An 18,793-nucleotide genomic window follows, 5' to 3' on the forward strand; every position below is an offset into this window, starting at 1 on the left:
AAATTCAAAATGAAAAATAAAAATTCTGTGGTTAAATTATTAATCAGTCATATAGTATGTTTAAGTCAATGCTATTTTTCAGACTTTTCCATCAGTTTTATAAAACTTAAAAATAAGGGTTCTAAATATATTTTATAAGGTGACAATGACAGTATAGAACAAAAATATCAGTCCAATATTCACAAAAAGTAAAGAAATGTAAATACTTTGTTTCTAAACAGTTCGTATTATTAAGAACTTGTAAACAAACTTTTAAGCATGTTAAGGAAATACATTTAATTTTAAGATAATCTATGGTCGCACCACATGACATTTTTTAAGGCCGCAACCAATTCATTCTCATGAAAAAACACTAAAATCACATTACTTGAAATTTTAATATGGATTTTCATATACCCAACATTCTTAATGTTTGAACAATTGAAACAGAAATTCTTATTTTTAGAATTTTAAATTTGGCCAGTTGAAAAACCTTATCCGTCATTGACCCATGTACATATCTGTTATATATTTGTCATATTGAATATCCATATTTATTCTGTTTTATTATATTCTGTTAATACACTGCATATATCTATATTATTATTTCTACTATTATAATGTTACTACTACATACATTATTCTACTTATTGTATGAAATAACTGCTAATACACTGCACATATTTATATTTAATTCATATTACTCTAAACCACCTTCTGTAAATCAACTGTATACTACTGTCTACATTGCACTATATTTCTTGACCTGTCTCTGTATATTTCATCACCTTTCTAAACTTTGCATCACATTGTATGCATACTGTAGCTACATGAATCACAGCTAAGATCCTTGGTTGCTATGAAGGCCAGTCGTTCTAAATGGATGGTTGCTATGGCCAAAGGCCAGTTATCTCTGCCGTTGTCAAGCGGGCATATCCTAAGTTTATCTTATTTTAAATATCTCTATTTTACTTAGACTACTTCCATACAGTGACTCCTATTAAGAAGTGGCCACTTCATTCGCGCTTACCGTGATTCACGCAGCAACATTATTAAATTAATCTGTCACCATATGCCTATGGCAACGAGGAGAATCTTTTAATTTGATTCACAATGAAACGTTACATTTAATGTACATGTAAACAATGAGTAGGCTAGTTTTGGTTGTTGTTGGTGGTGTTACTGCATCCCTTAGTTATGCCTACAATGCAAAATTGTTCCCTCGTGATTGTTAGACGCATTTCAAAACATCGCGACGTGAAATGCCACTACAAAACATTGTTTGTGAATCGGTCTTATTAGGAGTCCTCGCTTAAGCCGTCACAGACTCAGGCGCTACTTTTAGGGCTAAAATGCTTCCTGAATTACTCTTAGTAAAATAAAATAGGAGTCCTAAAGTTACGAGTGACTAAGTTACGAGTACAAGCATCTCAAATCAAATGACCATGGCATTACGCTAAGCAACATAAATCTCATAACGTTACAGCAACATCTCCTCCCTATGACCTAGCTAGCTAGCTTCTAGCCACACAAGAAATGAATGATGTTAAAATCTCCGCTTAGCATTCTAATAACAGAAGGGGCACATTTATGTTGACCACTACAACATGACTCATTATGTCTGTAACTCTATAAAACACTTACTTTCATAAAGGAAGCACGCCATCCAGCACATACACATGGAAACCGATATTTTAGGTACTTGGCCACAAACTCAAAACGTGTCTCTCTGAAGCTCTGTTCTAAATCTTTGCTCTGAACGCTCCGTTGCTAGGCAACATCAAATAAATGAAATGAGAATCTTTTCAAGGTATTGAAAGTGTACGTGTGATTACGAATGGATGTGTGTGGTTTGCAATTAGAATAAACAATAAATAACATTTCCAATAATTTCCCATGATAAATTACACAATATTTGCACCTTACTTACTTGTGAAGCTCACACCTTATTTCAAGTACACTAGTGAAATGTAATACAACGTTGCCACCTAGTGTTCAGATGTAGGCTATTTAACATTAACGTGACATTGCTTGCTTATTCTTTCGTCAACTCCATGCTTTTAGGAAAACAATCTTTTTATCATAGTTCCCTCTTCAATGAGCGATTACCAGCTCGTTTTTGTAACAGAGATAGTTGTTTATTGTCCCTAGGCTTACAGAAACACCTATTCATATTAATACGTAGCCTATGGAGTGCTGCCGATCACTGTTCATTACGGCCCAGAATGCCTTGCATGTCTTTATAACAAAACAACACAGTAAAACCTAAATGCCCGTAAACATATGCATTTGCATACTTGTAACATTTTTAATAATACTCTCCCATCATGATATTTAACAATAATGAAAAAAGGAATTTGAATACCGTCAATGTGAAAACAACTCTATTATGTAAGCTATATATAGCTACTGTTCTCCTTGCTATTTCAGTTCGTAAGTCCATACTATCCCATGGCAGAGCAAGGATTTCATGATTGGGCATGGTTGCCCCGAGACATTGTGCATACTTGGAAGGCATTGTGATAGATGTACCAGTACAACTGCAAATGTGGAAGGTGATAGTTACCAAATATGGGTGGGTGATTTGCCAAATGCTGGAAACTTTTGGAATATTTCTTTTTTTTAGCTTATGCACCCTTACATTGGAGTCCCGAGTTCATATACAAAATTTGGTATCGATATGTGACTGTGTTCCTCAGATATGGACAACTTCCTGTTTCGGAGCTTCGCCGCCGATTTCGTTTGGCTGTGACGGGCAAACGCTTCTGAAAATCAAAAATCTTTTCTGTAACTTTTGTGAGGCTTGGTCCAAGGATCATGTACGTCAAGTTTCGTGAAGTTCTGACCAAATTTGTGACCTGTGAAACTTTAGTTTCGCTTTCTATTCAATCCAATATGGCGGAAGAATGACAAGGGTCAGTGACGTCATTTTCAATTTCCACACTACACCGATTCCGGCCGGACGTCCCAGAGTTGGATCGGTGGTGATATCTCAAAAGGTCTAGGAGCAGGAGCTGGCCCAAAATCGGGCTTACAGGAATAATAATAAGAAGAAAACTTCAGAACAATAAGTGTGCTGCTTTGCAAGCACACTTAATAATAAGAAATCATAGAAACACAATGGGTGCCTTCGCAGCTTCGCTGCTTGGCCCCCCAATAATAATAAGAAATCATAGAAACACAATGGGTGCCTTCGCAGCTTCGCTGCTTGGCCCCCAATAAGAACAAATAGAAACACAATGGGTGCCTTCGCAGCTTCGCTGCTTGGCCCCCAATAAGAAAAGGTAGAAACACAATCACACACTCATACATACATACACACACACACACACACACACACACACACACACACACATATATATATATATATATATATATATATATATATATATATATATATATATAGATATATATATATATATATATATATAGATATATATATATATATACAGTATGTGTGTGTATGTATCTGCAGGTGGGTGTGTGAGAGCAGCAGGCAAAGTGCATGTCGCGTGAAATGTGAAGTCCCCTTGAGTGTGTGTGTGTGTGTGTTTGTGTCTGTGAGTGTTTATGTCTCTGTGTGTGTGTCTGAGTGTGTATATGTATGTGTGTGAGTGTATATCTGTGTGTGTGTGTATTTGTGTGTGTATCTGTGTGTGTGAGTGTGTATGTCTGTGTGTGTCTGTGTGTGTGTGAGTGTGTATGTGAGTGTATATCTGTGTGTGTGTGTGTGTGTGTGTGTGTGTGTATGTGTGAGTGTGTATGTCAGTGTGTATGTGTATCTGTGTGAGTGTGTGTGTGTGTGTGTATGTCTGAGTGTGTGTGTGTGTATTTGTGTGTGAGTGTGTATGTCTGTGTGTATGTGTATCTGTGTGAGTGTGTATTTCAGTGTGTGTATGCCTGTGTGTGTGAATATGTGTGTGTGTATGTAGGTGTAGAAGTATGTGTGCATCTAGATACAACATTCTATCCCACCGTTAACATGCAGTAAACATACAGTTAACATGTTTACTCATTCTGCAAACACACCAAAGACATTTGAATAATTATAAATGTATATGTAAATATCATTGCAACACTCTATTGTTTCAATATTTACTGAAAGAGTATTGGGATATTCCCCAGTTACAGTTTTAGAGGCTTATAAGTACATTTTTTTTTTTCGGTCACAATTGTGACCGATGGGGTGAAATGGGTTAACAACGCGTACACCTCCCGTGCTCACCCGCTACTCGGTTCGGCAGACCACAACGTCATCACCCTACTTCCGCTCTACAGACAGGCTCTGAAACGAGAGAAGCCTGAGACCCACAGCGCCAAACAGTGGTCGGAGGACGCCACAGCAGAGCTGCAAGGCTGCTTTGCATGCACGGACTGGTGTGTCTTTGAGGGGAATCTGGAGGAAAGGGTCCCTGTCATCACGGATTACATACAATTCTGTGTTGACACAATCGTACCAACAAAGACCATCAGGACATTTCCGAACTCTAAACCCTGGATCACTAAACACATCAAACTCAGAATGAGGGAGAAGCGGGAGGCCTTTAAGAGGCAGGACTGGACTACACTCAAACACATAAACCGGCAAATAAAAAATGACATTTTCAAGGCTAAACTCAAATACAAAGACAGACTAGAGCATGAATTCAGCACCATGAACACAAAACAAGCCTTTCAACACTCACAGGACTGAACAGTAAACACAAACTAGAGGATAAATCAGACCCCAGCTCTTTTGCCATAGAATTAAATAACTTTGATTCCAGATTCGACACAGTGGACCACTCAGACACCTGCAAGACTCTACTGGAGGCCATTCCCACCCTGGAACCAGACCCCCAGGTCCCATTTACAACTGAGGACGTGCGTCAGCAGCTGAGGAGATGCAAGCCTGGGAAAGCTCCGGGTCCAGACGGCATCCTTGCCCGGGTGCTAAAGGACTGCGCAGCTGAGCTCTCCCCCACCATCTATTCACTGTTTGCCGAGTCATACAAAACCGCTACTGTACCAGTGCTGTGAAAAACATTTACTATCATACCAATACCCAAGAAATCCCGCCCCTCCGAACTCAACCACTACCGGCCAGTTGCACTCATCTCAATAATCATGAAATGCCTGGAAAAACTGATCCTCAGAACCCTCCTCCCAGTTGTCAGCCCACAGCTGGACAGCCACCAGTTTGCCTACAAGGCCAGGAGAGGGACGGAGGATTCTGTGGCATGTCTCCTCCACTCCCTCCTCCAACATCTTGAAACGCCTACAAACTTCGCCAGATTACTCTTCATTGACTTCAGTTCTGCCTTCAACACCATCCAACGCCACCTGATGATCAACAAACTCCACCACCTGCACGTCCCCCCGACCCTCATCCACTGGATCCACAACTTCCTCAGTGACACACCACAAGCCGTCAAGATAAGTGCAGTCACATCACCACTCACCACAATTAACACCGGCGCCCCGCAGGGGTGTGTCCTAACCCCCTTCCTCTTCACCCTCTACACCAATGACTGTGTCAGTCCCACACCCATCACCACATACTTCAAATACTCTGATGACACTGCTGTACTTGCACTTCTCAATGACAATAACTCCATATCTGCATACCAAGACTCCATTTCTCACCTCACACAATGGTGCACTGACAACTACCTTCAGCTCAACATCAGTAAAACCAAGGAACTTGTAATCACCAACACCAGAACACCATCTGACACAATCCACAACCCCACCTGCATCAACAACGACACCGTAGAAATAGTGGACTGTTTCAAATACCTTGGACTCACCCTGGACAATAAACTCAGCTTTGAGCAACACACCACTGACATACAAAAACGCAGTCAACAGAGACTCTATGCCATCCGTAAGCTCAGATCACTTTCTGTTGCCCCCTGTCACTTGCTCCTCCTGTACAAAAGCATAGTCCAGCCCATACTCCTCTACTGCCTTCCCTGCTTTTTCAACATTCTAACTGCTGCCAACAGAAACAGACTCACACGCATCACCCATACCGCAGCCAAAGCAATAGGCCTCCCCACCCCTAATTTATCAGACCTCAACAGCACACTCACCAAGAACAGAGCACGGACCATCGCTCATGACCCCACCCACCCCCTCAATCCCTTCTTCATTCTGCTTCCATCAAAACGCAGATATAGGGCTATGGGGTGGAAGCGAGTACTTTGTGCTAGCTTTGTGCCCTCTGCAATAGCAGCACTTAACAACAGATCACAGCGGTGATGGATCACTGTGCCGCCCTCATTCCTCTGTAATGTCAACTGGTGATGGTTTTCCTGTTTGTATCTATGTATAGTGATGTATATGTGCTGTTGTGATATATGTGGGTGGGGTATGTGGTGGCAGGGTGGTAGGTGGTGGGTGAAGAACCGTGACTGTGTGTATCTATGTATTTCATGTCTGTGAGGCTTGAATGGTATGTGAAAACAAATTTCCTATGTAAGGACAAAATAAACTAACTAACTAAATTAGTACTAAATGAAGAGAAAATTAAATATATGCTATTTACTAAAGCAAGTAACATTGAGGTTAATGGTGTGCTAATAACCACTGGTTCCAGCATTGAGTTTCTGAGTACATCTTGGTATATGGCTTGATGACAAACACGCATTTAATTACCATATAGCCATCCTAGTAAAAAAAAAAATGGTTTCTTCTATAGAAACAAAGTCAACCTCCCTATGAAATGTAGGAAACAAGTTGTTGCAGTTTTTATGTCAGTTCAAGACTATGGTGATGTGATTTATAGAAATGCTACTGCTTGCTCACTTTGTCTGGAACGCTAATTGTGTCTGGAACGCAGCATAAGTTCCGACTTTTATTTTGAAATATTGTCGAATGACGGACATTTTCGTCACTGTCTTTACTTCCTATGGTTACTAACCACCGCCTTCACGCAGCCTTCTGGACATATCTCGGAACTTTGTGCAAGACGTCAGAAGTAGGCTACTTCGTTTATCCGTGGTTAATTCTGAAAGACAAAGATTCAGATTCATTGCAAGCTTTCTGAAAAGCATATTTGCAATCACCAGCCTTAGCTGTAACTATCAGGCTACCCTTAGCAAGTTGACTACCCCAGCTAAAGTCAACACCTGTGGGCAAAGTTAATGTTGCTTTCTGGGCAAACGTCAGCTGGTTAACGTTAAAAATCGGAGCATTTTTGGTTTAAAACATAGAGATAAATGTTTGAGGCATCAACGTTAATTGTGCCGTCTTGCCGTTACCCATATGAACATTAACGGTTCATAGATTATATTGGGGAAAATAGCTGACTGATCTATATCTCTTTAATAAGAAACTGTTAGGCTATTCATATTGCCGTTGTATCGCAGTGTTTTGTCCGCTTCCGCCATGATTAAGTACTTGCCTGATGAAGTGAAGGCAAAGCTTCGTTCAGGCATTGCTATTTGTTCTCTTCAGCAGTGTGTTGAGGAACTTGTTCTCAATAGTATTGATGCCAGCGCAACCTGTGTGGCAGTGAAGGTGGATGTAGAGGCTTGCAAGTTGCAGGTAGTCGACAATGGCCTAGGGATAGACAGAGAAGATTTTGATAGAGTAGGGAACAGATATAACACTAGCAAATGCAGCTGTTTGGAGGACTTGGAGAATCTGAGATTTTATGGGTTTAGAGGAGAGGCTATGGCAAGCATCATCTCTCTTTCTGGTTTGGTAGAAATATCATCCAGGACTAAGCTTTCCACAAAGACATTTGTTAAGGTCTTCAACAGTGGACAGAGTGTGGGTGTATGTGAGGCAGAGACAGCCAGACCATCTGCAGGTACAACAGTTACAATTTGCAACTTCTTTTGCAATATGCCTGTAAGGAAGAAATGTCTTGACCCTGTGCTGGAGATGGAAAGAATCAGACAAAGGATTGAAGCCATCTCTCTCATGCACCCGTCTGTCTCCTTCACAATGAAGAAGGAATGTACAGGAGCCATGCTAGTGCAGTTGTCTAAAGTAAAAAGTATATATTATCGGTTTGCTCAGATTCATGGCCTAGGGAGGGCACAAAAACTTCGTGAAGTTACACATTTGTATGGACAGTTTGAAATTACAGGACACATTGGCTGTGAGGGTCACCATAACAATAATCTACAATTTCTGTTTCTAAATAGAAGGCTTATACTAAAAACATGTATACACAAATTACTGAAGTGTATCCTCTCCAAATGTGCAACCTTCAATAAGCAATGTAGCAGTCCCATTGTCTCTCAGGTTGCTTCCAGCCCTAAAGAGCGTGTTGGAGGAGAGCTTCATGGAGTGTATGTGATCAACATCAACTGCAGTTATTCAGAGTATGATGTGTGTTTGGAGCCAGCTAAAACACTCATTGAGTTTAAAGACTGGGACAGTCTCCTGTATTGCATGGAGGAGGGTGTCAAAACATTTCTGAAAAGAGAGAGTCTACTTGAGACTATGCCTGAACCTGAAGCCTCTCAGGGCTGTTTGATCCCTCCTTTGTTTTGTCAACAGTCAGCTTTTTCTGACATTGGAAACAGCAATCAGCTTGTCTGCAGTGACTTCGTCAGGGGGAAGACACTGGCTTCAAAGTCTGTCCTCCGAAGAATTGCTGTGGATTTTACAAAAATGAGCGGAAGTTCTCAGCCGTGTGACAAGGATTCCACAGAATGTGAAATGGATGCTAAAGTGGCAATAGCAACCAAACTTGAACTGGCTTTTGAGACATCATCTCAAGAAGGAAACACTGTATTACTGAATCATTCAAATCTGCAAGATAAGCAATGTAACGTATCAAATTCAGTGTCTGTTAATTGTGAAGATGCTATCAACGATAGCGTTACACATTTTGACCATGAATACAAAGCACTTAATGTAAATTTTCAAAAGTGTAAGGCTAACAAAGTAAATGGAACAGAAATGACCAACAGCTCAAGCCAAATTTGCAGGCAGCCTTTCACTGCCGACATTGCACCTTTGATTCTAGAAGTCACACCTAGTCACAAATTGGCTGTGTCATATGTAGCTAGCCCTCTAAGCAAATTTAGAAGATTGTCTGGTGAGCTAGATGAAACAGAACATCAGCCTCGAGATGTATGTAGCAATCACATGACCTTTGTCAGTGAGACAGCCTTGGCAGTCAAACAGGACGCACATGTTGCAAACCTTTTATTTCCTGAGAGAAAGCAACACAAGACGGACAACTCCCTAACTTTTGTAGGTAGTGTGTCAAAACTACACACATTTTCAGGTTGTAGATTAAACAACAGAAGAAAAGTATCTGTCGCCACCAAGCTTTCTAATTTGAAACAGGCAAAGATAGAAAGCTGTGATTCTACTACGGAGAATGTTCTTAATGTCATCAGAAATAAAGATATCTGTAACTGGAAACAATTGGCACATTCTTCAATACAAAACGTGGACCATGGAGAGCAAGCTTTGGATAATACCCCTCTGCGTCCCATTCTTCCTTATTGTGTGGAAGATTCCCCTTCCACTCCTAGATATGATTATAAAACCTCAGAAAACCCTGACCTGTCTTATTCATTATTAAGGCCCTATCATACTGGTTCCTCCACTAATACCCATAACTTTCCAACAACAGCACCAACCCCAACCATTGTGGAACTGAACCCCATAGATTTGTGCATTCCCTCAACAATTTCCCCTACTTATAAGCTCAAGAATTATGAGATCCTCCTTCCAAGAGCTGCCAACTCAAAAGGATATCACACAGATGAATCACAGCAGAGAAATGTACAGATCCCAACATCAGACAACTGGCGGGCACACTATGATTACTTTGCTGGGAAAATGGTTTACATCAACAAAGTAACAGGACTAAGCAAATATGATACTCTGTCAGAGGAAGAGACAAAAGTGTCCTGCATGCCTGATGTCACCAACGCTGCTGTCCGTGTGCTTCAGAGAAGAGGTGAAATGTATTTTTGTATTTTTTCTGAAATGCCAGTTTGTATGAATTCTGAAATTCTATTACATTGTTCCATCTCCATTGATTTGCGTGTTTTGCAGTGGCCTTGCTAACCAAAGTTTAAAAGCAGACTTCTAACTTGCATATGACCACTGCTTAAATGGTGATGTAAGCACACATGATGAAGTTAAGGTTATTAATGTAATGTATTTAAGAGGTAGTACAATTCAAATGTATCAATGGGTCCTTCTATGTCAAATCAGACAAAATCCAGGAAAATGGTTGCTGCACAGTTTCAGATTTTGCTCAAAGTTTGGCCTTGGTTTTTTACACTCAATAAATGCCTTATCTTGGGAACCCTGTTAAGACATTCATATCTTAAAAGTATTATTCCTAGCATGTCCAAAATGTGTAGGATGAAAGACAAACATTTTCAGTATGACTTGACCATTGAAAGTTTGTGCTGAATGGCATGTCCATTTATTTTAATAGAAGGCCCTAGATTGAAATAAGTGATATTGAGGGTATTATAAACAATTTTTTGTACCCACATGGCATCAGTTTTTTTTGTCTGTAAATTATACAATACTTTATTATTTTATTGGGGCAGCCGTGGTACTCTGGACTTGTAACCGGAGGGTTGCCGGTTCGAGCCCCGACCAGTGGGCCGCGGCTGAAGTGCCCTTGAGCAAGGCACCTAACCCCTCACTGCTCCCCGAGCGCCGCCGTTGTAGCAGGCAGCTCACTGCGCCGGGATTAGTGTGTGCTTCACCTCACTGTGTGTTCACTGTGTGCTCTTTGTGTTTCACTAATTCACCGATTGGGTTAAATGCAGAGACCAAATTTCCCTCACAGGATCAAAAAAGTATATATACTTATACTTATTAATGTTGTGCCAATATTTGAGGTATCTACGGCATATAAAGATGAACATATTAGGATAAAACAAGGTGTGGTTGCATTTTGCTTATTCATGTTTGTTTATGAGAAAATGTCTCTAATTATCTATGGTACAACATTGATACTTTGTGCACTAAATGAATACATTGAACAACACATAGATTTTCAAATTCCTTCTTGCCTATAGAATGCCTACCCACATACTATTTTAGTCATTTGAATATGACGAAAATACACAATCTTTCCTTGTTATTTAAGTTAAGCCCATTAGATGTGGAGAGCTCAAATATAGGCATAACATTAATAATATATTGTGTTTATAGAAAAAAGTAATAGCTGATATCTACAAAAACAAGTTTATTCTACCCTTAATGTCACTCTTTTTGCCCTTTTATCCAAATCTAGGAACTTGTAGAAATTCAAACAACAAACAAACAATATCTGAGACGGTGCAGCAACAACCTTACCTGATTTGACACGGGATGACCCATAGATATTGGTTGCATCCTCCCTATATGAAATCTAGAGCCCCACAAGCAAGTTCTGTGTTTTTGTACCAGTTATGTTGACTATAGCCAAGTTTCCCAGTCCTGGGGCCTCATGTACAAAGCTTGTTCTACAAAAATGTTGCGTACGCACAAAAATACTGCTTACACTATCTTTCACGCTCAAGGTCGGACACAGCCTACATCTACAATGACAACTGTAGCTTTATTAGAGGATAATAATTAAAAGGGAATGTGAAACCTATTTAGAGACAGCGCCAATATTTAGTTCCACGATTGTTGATGACAATCGTGATTTTGATTTGACCTGTGATTTGCCGGGTGTTTTTCCTTTCATATCTCCAATAGCTTTCAATAGTTAAAAAAAAAAAATACATATGGGACAGGATCATAGGCTACTTTGACTTTCCTCGAGTAAGCATTCGCATTATTGTTGTCACACTTGTGTGCAAATTATAGGAATAAGATCCAGAAATCGTAATGTTGTGGAAAGGTGGTCTGGATCAACTTTGTTTAGGCTATTCTACTATGGGTGCGCGATGCGTTGGTCTCTTACTTGGATAGGATTGATTTAATGACTGCAGTTATTTTTTAATTCGTACCCAGAACCTAACATATGCCATGGCGAGGTATTATAAGCAGGCCAATCATGGGAGGATTATGAACTTTTGGGCCCCTGGGCCCAGATGTATTAAGGGCCCCCCACTAATTGTCGTATATGTGGGAGGGGGGGTTTGGGGGTCCTCCCCCAGAAAATGTTTAATTTGTTTGATGTGATTTCCTGTATTCTGGCAATACTAAATTCAATACGTCTTCAATTCATATGTCTTCTGAAAGCTTAAACAGAGCCCAGCCAAAAACTCCAATAAAATTTGTATCAACTTTGAGGGACAGCTATGACCATGCAGGATTATCCAGACCAAACGTGACGATTTTGCTACATACTATTCCTATTTATGTACCAGCATTCAAAATTTGAGCCTCCTACATGGTTTAGTTCTTGCGCTGTGGGCTTGTGAACTTTGACAAAAAAAAGAGGCCGAACAAAATCGACACCCCCTCCCCATGTGAAACTGGCTGTATCTTGGAAAGTACTGATCTTACATAAGAGTAATTTTACAGTGTGTCTCCTGGGTAATTTTTTCAGAATTTTTTGAGACCTAAGTGCGTGGGCCCTGGTTGAACTGACGTGGAATGACCCTTATGCTTCTTATTTATCAACATGGTTTTTAATCACTTTTGACCTGTGGGCGTTTGCCCTTTAATGTAATGAGTGTAGATGAGTGTTAGATATGGTAGATATGGGTGTATCTTCAGGTAGCCAACGCCCCCTTTACGCACAATCACACCTGTTGATGATCCTTATCAAGGGCTTCACTGCCCATTCTTTCCAAGGACTCTGATGACGATGTAATCCTACATCGAAACGTTAGTCACTGTTATGCACTTTAAAAATAAAAAATAGTATAAATTAATCTGTAATCTGACTTTAATATTTGTGAGGTGGGCAAACTTTTTGGCTCAAGGGCCACATTGGATTCTGAAAATTGTCCCCCCACAACACACAAAAAAACATACATTTTTTATAGCCTATCATTTAGTATCAAAAGTAATTTTGTTTTAAAATATTAATTGCTCAAAAAATACTGCTAATTTCATGCTGTTTAACAAATGTATAAATTGTGCACTGTCGCTTTAAGAACAATTCACATTTAGTTCTCAATGATCTTCTGCCAGCTGGGCTCCGCTATGGCTAGTGCTGTACTATGACTCTGCCCTCTCACAGTTTATAAATGGTCAGTAGTGGGAACTACTGTTATTGCCTTCATGATTTCCTTTTTAAAGTTTCTTATAAGAAGGGGATATCAATTATCAACAATAAAAAGCCAGCTGGAACCTCTCTTGAGCGCTCAGACGCGTTACAATGTCAATGTCATGAAACATCATGTAACATAGAGATGACGGGCCTACTCTTTGTTATCTCCTTTGCAGCAGATCTAACTTGAACGTTATGCTACTCCATATAATTGTGAACGCGCTAAGAAGAGTGAAAAGAAGTTTGCAGTAAAGCTAACCATCATCGTCTCTATTGCAAGAAAAAAAATAGCGAGCAGCCTGATAACCAAATGAAATGCTCGGTGGGCCGGATTAAAGTGCTTGGCGGGCCGGATCCAGCCTGCGGGCCACAGTTTGCCCACCCCTGCTTTAGATGTAGGAGCGTGTGATGGCCTACTGTAGACTTTCAAAAATCTTTTCAAAGTCTTCTGATATATAGGTATCATACTTGCCCTTTTTCTTGTTGTACTTTCACCCCAAGGGGAAATTTATATCAAATCAAAACAGGGAAAATTAAAACAAAACAAAATAAAATCTAAACTTATTTTGGACAATTTGTTTTGTATTTAGTATGTCATTTGTAGTTTGTTTTTAAATAGGGGAAAAAATGATTAAAATCGTAAATCGAGTTTGGTGTGAAAAAATCTGAGATTTTTTTTAAAGACATATCGCCCAGCCCTAGGTGGATTACGGTCTACGATTTTATCTATTTATTTTTAAATCATACACACTTATTCTGAAATGAATACCATTGAAATGTTTACTACAACTATCATAGTAAGAGATATCCCTCCTCAAAGTCATGTTGACACTACTTTTTGTAATGCAAGTTAATGGGTGGATTACGGTCTATGGATAGATGGTGCTGTTGCTGATATAGTTAGTCTACTCATCCCTGGACAGGAAATGATTTCCATACAAAACTCCCAGGGTCATTTCAGTTTACTTCCTTGTTTGGTTTGATGGTCAAAAAAGTGAGTTTTCCCCCCGCTATTATATTTTCACATCGTCTTTGACACATTCCGGTCGCAGTAAAAATGTACATGTTTTTAAATTTACAATAACGTTGGTTCTACTTCATGGATCTGATAACCACTTTAGCTTAGCGTGATCCCTGAATCTGACAACCACTTAGTTTAGCGTGATCCCTGTAAGTCTCTTAAAGTTAGTAATTTCCCAAAGGTGCGCTGGAAGTCTAAAGGTTAACAGACTCAAATATGTCATTACAAGTGCTGTGCAACATGAATAGGGTCCTTACGAGACACCACTATGCCTGTTTAACTTAGTAAGTGTGAAGAAACATTATAAATCCAGTGTTTGTCTCATACCTCTGTTTCCATCAGTTGCTTCCTGTAGCCAAAAGTTCATACCAAAGTAAACTCATGCCTTTTCTCATTTCCATGGAGACCAAAATGTTAAGAATTTATTTCCAAAAAAATGTATGAATGTATTTCCCAAAAAAAGATGATGAACATTGCAATGGTTATATATTGATATTAATGACTATGTAACAACAAGGAAACATTCCAAATGACAGATGAGCTAACACAGCACTATTGACAGGACCAAAAATGACTTTAGGAAAAATAAAGGAAAGAAAAAATTAATTATGAAATGCATAAATAAATAAATGGATTCATACAGAATATTGAAAACTGGTATATTTATCTAAAAAAAATAATTTGAAGCTGTTAACAAAAGTAGTTTCCTATTTATCTGAATAAGTATTTATCACTATAACTTTAATGCTCTCCAAACCATAATGCCCCCTTAACCCCTAGAACCCGATTGACGCAAAAAACACACCCTTTCTTCTCTGTTACATTGCTCCGGAACTGTTCATCGCAGCGAGATGAAACCTTTATTGCATGACCGAGCAGAAGTGGGGCTTTCCAAAGAGACTGTCTGTACGATCAAGTATGAAAATAAAAAAGAATCATGAAATTAAATCAAATTGCATCATATTTACAGTCTATACATCTCTGTGTTCACCTGCGCACCTATTACTCTCGTTTGAATTACCCGCGAACCTGTGATCGTATCGATATAGCAAGCATATCACATGAAAGACGGGACACAGGGCTATCCATTGGTACCATTGGTTTATCGATCCTTCTGGCTTATAAAAACAGACGAAGTGACTGCAAAATAATAACGTCATGTACACAAACCAACGCTGCAGTGCACACCCATTACTCTTGTTTGAATTACTCGCGGACCCGTGATCGGATAGATATGCCACACATGTCAGATGAAAGAGGACACTCAGAGCTATCATTTGATACCAAGTACATCCTTCTGGGTTATAAAACAGGCGAAGTGACCGCAAAATAATAACTTCATATAGCTGGACTTACCCCACGTTTTTTGTCTGTTCTTGTGGCAAAGCATGTTTATAATCCAACGCTATCGTGTGTTTCTCTATGGCACAGCATGTTCATTATCCGGTTTTGAGATCCTAGCAAATTCCTGCATGGCATCCAATTCAAGGCTCACATTGAATCCCAATTTGTTCAACAAAGAAACACCTTTTTTGCCTTTACTTTGTTCATGGCAATCCAGTAAAAAGTTGAGAATCATTATGAGTGCATACACCATAGACACGCAGGCTAACACGCAACCTCGGGTCAAGTCAGGTCAGATCAGTTCGTGTCACAGATATGGAGCACAGAAAAGTCATTTTTCATCACTAAATAAAAAATGGCATTTATTTCCTTAAATCACACACCACATATTTCTGTAAATTGCTCAGCCCCAGAGTATCCCTCCAACATGGCTATTATATTGCCCGATTCAGGACAGTCTGCCCTACACAAACATGAAATGCATGTAGAGCTATGAGCTTGCTGTGGTGAGATACATGTCGAAATATAAAAAAATTTATAATACACTTTATATTTTAACTCTTTAAAAATAAAATCAATGCTAGTACTAATACATGAAATGATGGCAGATCTGGATAGCCTAGACTCTGCTGAAAAAAACAATATATAATATGTGTGTGTGGCACAATGACCAGAATAAATCCTTATGAATAAAGGTAGTAAAAATGCCCTAAAAACAGCTTAGGGTTCTAAGGGTTAAATGACCTTTAGGTTTGACTGGACTTTACTTCTGCATTAGAGTTTGAGTCAAGGAGTCACCTCTGTCAGACAAAGGTAGTATTGCCTTATGTGTTAAAGTGCAGAACTGAACGGATGTTGGGCACAGGAATAGATGACAAAGGTATAACCAGATTATTGGTATTTTTTACTGGTTATGTATTGTTAAGATCATTAACATGGAATGAAAATTGTCACTCATCAAGATTGTGTTTGTGACATTTTAATGTCTGTGTTTTTTAAGTTGACACTGAAGCAACCGATGGCCTTTCACGACTGTTCGCCGCATGGAAGAATCCAGTCTTCATACAGCCACTAGATGTAAGATGTTTTACATATCTTTGTGGCCAGTGTAACAGTACTGTGTAATTACTTACACTTAATTATTCTGTTTTGTCCAAAGATGTTAATTGTGAAGATGTAATCTGCCATTATTTTGATGTAAACTGCCATTATTTTACATTATTACTTTCTCATACAAATTTTAGGTGGCTTTGGATGTAACCAGTGGAGTGGCAGACCATCTACCTGTGCCAGTACACAACATAATGTTACCATATCGTTTTACCAAGGATATGATCACTTCCATGAAGGCATGGATCTTACAAGCTTACATAAGTTCCCAAGATAGATAAATAATAGGGCTGTCAATCGATTAAAAAAATGAATCTAATTAATTACATACTCTGTGATTAATTCATCTAAATTAATCGCATATATAATTTTTGCTGTGAAAGTATTTTAAATATTTAAATTCAAATGAATCATTGAATAATCAGCATTAGTGACATTAAAGTTCAAAAACTCTTTTATTATTATTTTCACTGTTCAAATAATGGCCATAATAATCTATGATATGACCTAATATGCTGAGGAAATAAATTCAAAAGTGCTTCGGGAAGAAGTTTTTTTTTCACATACAAGGCATTTCAGGCCACAGATATAACCTAGGGGACACAATGAAAATAAATTAACACTCCCCTCAATGTCAACACTTATTTCTTTGCATTGATGTGCGACTATAGAGTTGATGAACTCCGGCGATATGCAAATTCCTTGCTGCAGACATTGCAGAGGACTTTATTTTCAACACTTGATTTTTATCAACATCATCAGGCCGTTTTTGTAAAAGTAAATGTTCCAATCAATGATCCAGGCAACACGTTTTCTTCTCTCTCCTTCATTTTACAGTCTAATTTTTACTGACTAGAACGGCTCGGGGTCAAAGATCATACGGAATCGATTAATCTGCACAAATTTTTTTAATCAGTTTTTTTTTCTCAAATTAATTAATCGAAATTAATCAGTTATTTTGACAACCCTAATAAATAATGTTAAAGGAATTATCCGGAGTAAAATGCACTTTAGATCAATTTACGGATGATTGGGAGTACATACGTTGAGTTGACATCCAAATCATGTCATTCGGATGTGTTTTGAGAAAGTTCGATGTTATAGTTTTTAGTCAAAACTCGTTAGACTGGAAGTGACAGGCATGTCATTTCGCCACTACAAAACGCTATTTTTATACCTCTTCTACAGTTCCAAACAACATTACACTTACGTGGTGGTGAGTAGAGGGTCCCTAAAGCCAAACCGAAGTATCCCGAGGTCTTTATGTGGTCGGATAGAGAGTCCAGAATGAATTTCATCAAGCCAGTACCTTTCCGGAAATGTTGCTATCTTTGCTGCCCTCTTCAGGGGAAAGTCCGTAGGAGTCGATTGCTCTCAAAACACATCCGAATGACATGATTTGGATGTCAACTCAACGTATGTACTCCCAATCATCCGTAAATTGATCTAAAGTGCATTTTACTCCGGATAATTCCTTTAAGCCTTGACAAAATGTACACTGGAGGAAAACCTCTTTTTCTCCTTTTTATTTTTAACTTTCAAGGTCATTCATCAAGTGGACAAAAAATTCCTAGCTTGTCTTGTCAACACAGGAAACCAGAAAATGTGTTTCAACAATAAACCAAAAGGCAAGTACAAAAGTGTATATTTTATTTTGCAGTCTCAGTTGTTTCTTTGAACAGTTGTTACTTTGAATCTGCCAAAAGGACATTTTAGCTCAACAGCCAATAAGATTACACCCATGCCTTTTGTGGCCCTGAAGAAACATGTTGATTGGCTTTAATAGTCTGGATGTGTTTGGGATGTCATATTATACTTTATAGTCTATAGTGAATCAGTAGGGGTGTGACGAGATCTTGTGCCACGAGATCTGGCGATACAAAAATATCACGATTCTCGTCAAGGTAAAAATCTGTCTCATGGAGAATAGGGGTGTGATGAGATCTCGTGCCACGAGATGGCGATATACGGGTCTGGTCTAGAGGTCTGCGCGGGACTGATTTTTCAGTCCTGCTCCCGCCCGCTCCCGCAATATTCTGTCCCGCTCCCGCATTAATTGTGTCATTTTTAGTCCCGCTCCCGCCCGCATCTGTAACATGATGTCCCGCTCCCGCCCGCTAAAGACCGCATGCAGGAGGGACAGCCTACTCAGTTTTTATTTCTGTCTCATGAAAGCACACACACCTGAGAAAGACTCCAGATAT

The 18,793-nt window shown here is 39.2% G+C and overlaps 1 protein-coding gene across 4 annotated transcripts in view; it reads left to right on the forward strand.

The window, feature by feature from the left end:
* Positions 1-6,858: 6,858 nt before the first annotated feature.
* Positions 6,859-18,793, forward strand: part of mlh3 (mutL homolog 3 (E. coli)) — a 60,156-nt gene continuing 48,221 nt past the window's right edge. Inside the window, exons 1-4 of one of the 4 annotated variants that reach the window (XM_042098207.1) lie at positions 6,859-9,895; positions 16,480-16,556; positions 16,724-16,828; positions 18,133-18,217. In XM_042098207.1, coding sequence (XP_041954141.1) covers positions 7,351-9,895; positions 16,480-16,556; positions 16,724-16,828; positions 18,133-18,217 — 2,812 coding nt within the window. In that variant the 5' untranslated portion in view covers positions 6,859-7,350. The remainder of the gene's footprint in view (positions 9,896-16,479; positions 16,557-16,723; positions 16,829-18,132; positions 18,218-18,793) is intronic. The other 3 variants (XM_042098206.1, XM_042098205.1, XM_042098204.1) reach the window with 3 other exon arrangements.

The sequence above is a fragment of the Alosa sapidissima genome, chromosome 7 (genome assembly GCF_018492685.1).
Source record: "Alosa sapidissima isolate fAloSap1 chromosome 7, fAloSap1.pri, whole genome shotgun sequence".
NCBI classification, from domain to species: Eukaryota; Metazoa; Chordata; class Actinopteri; order Clupeiformes; family Clupeidae; genus Alosa; species Alosa sapidissima.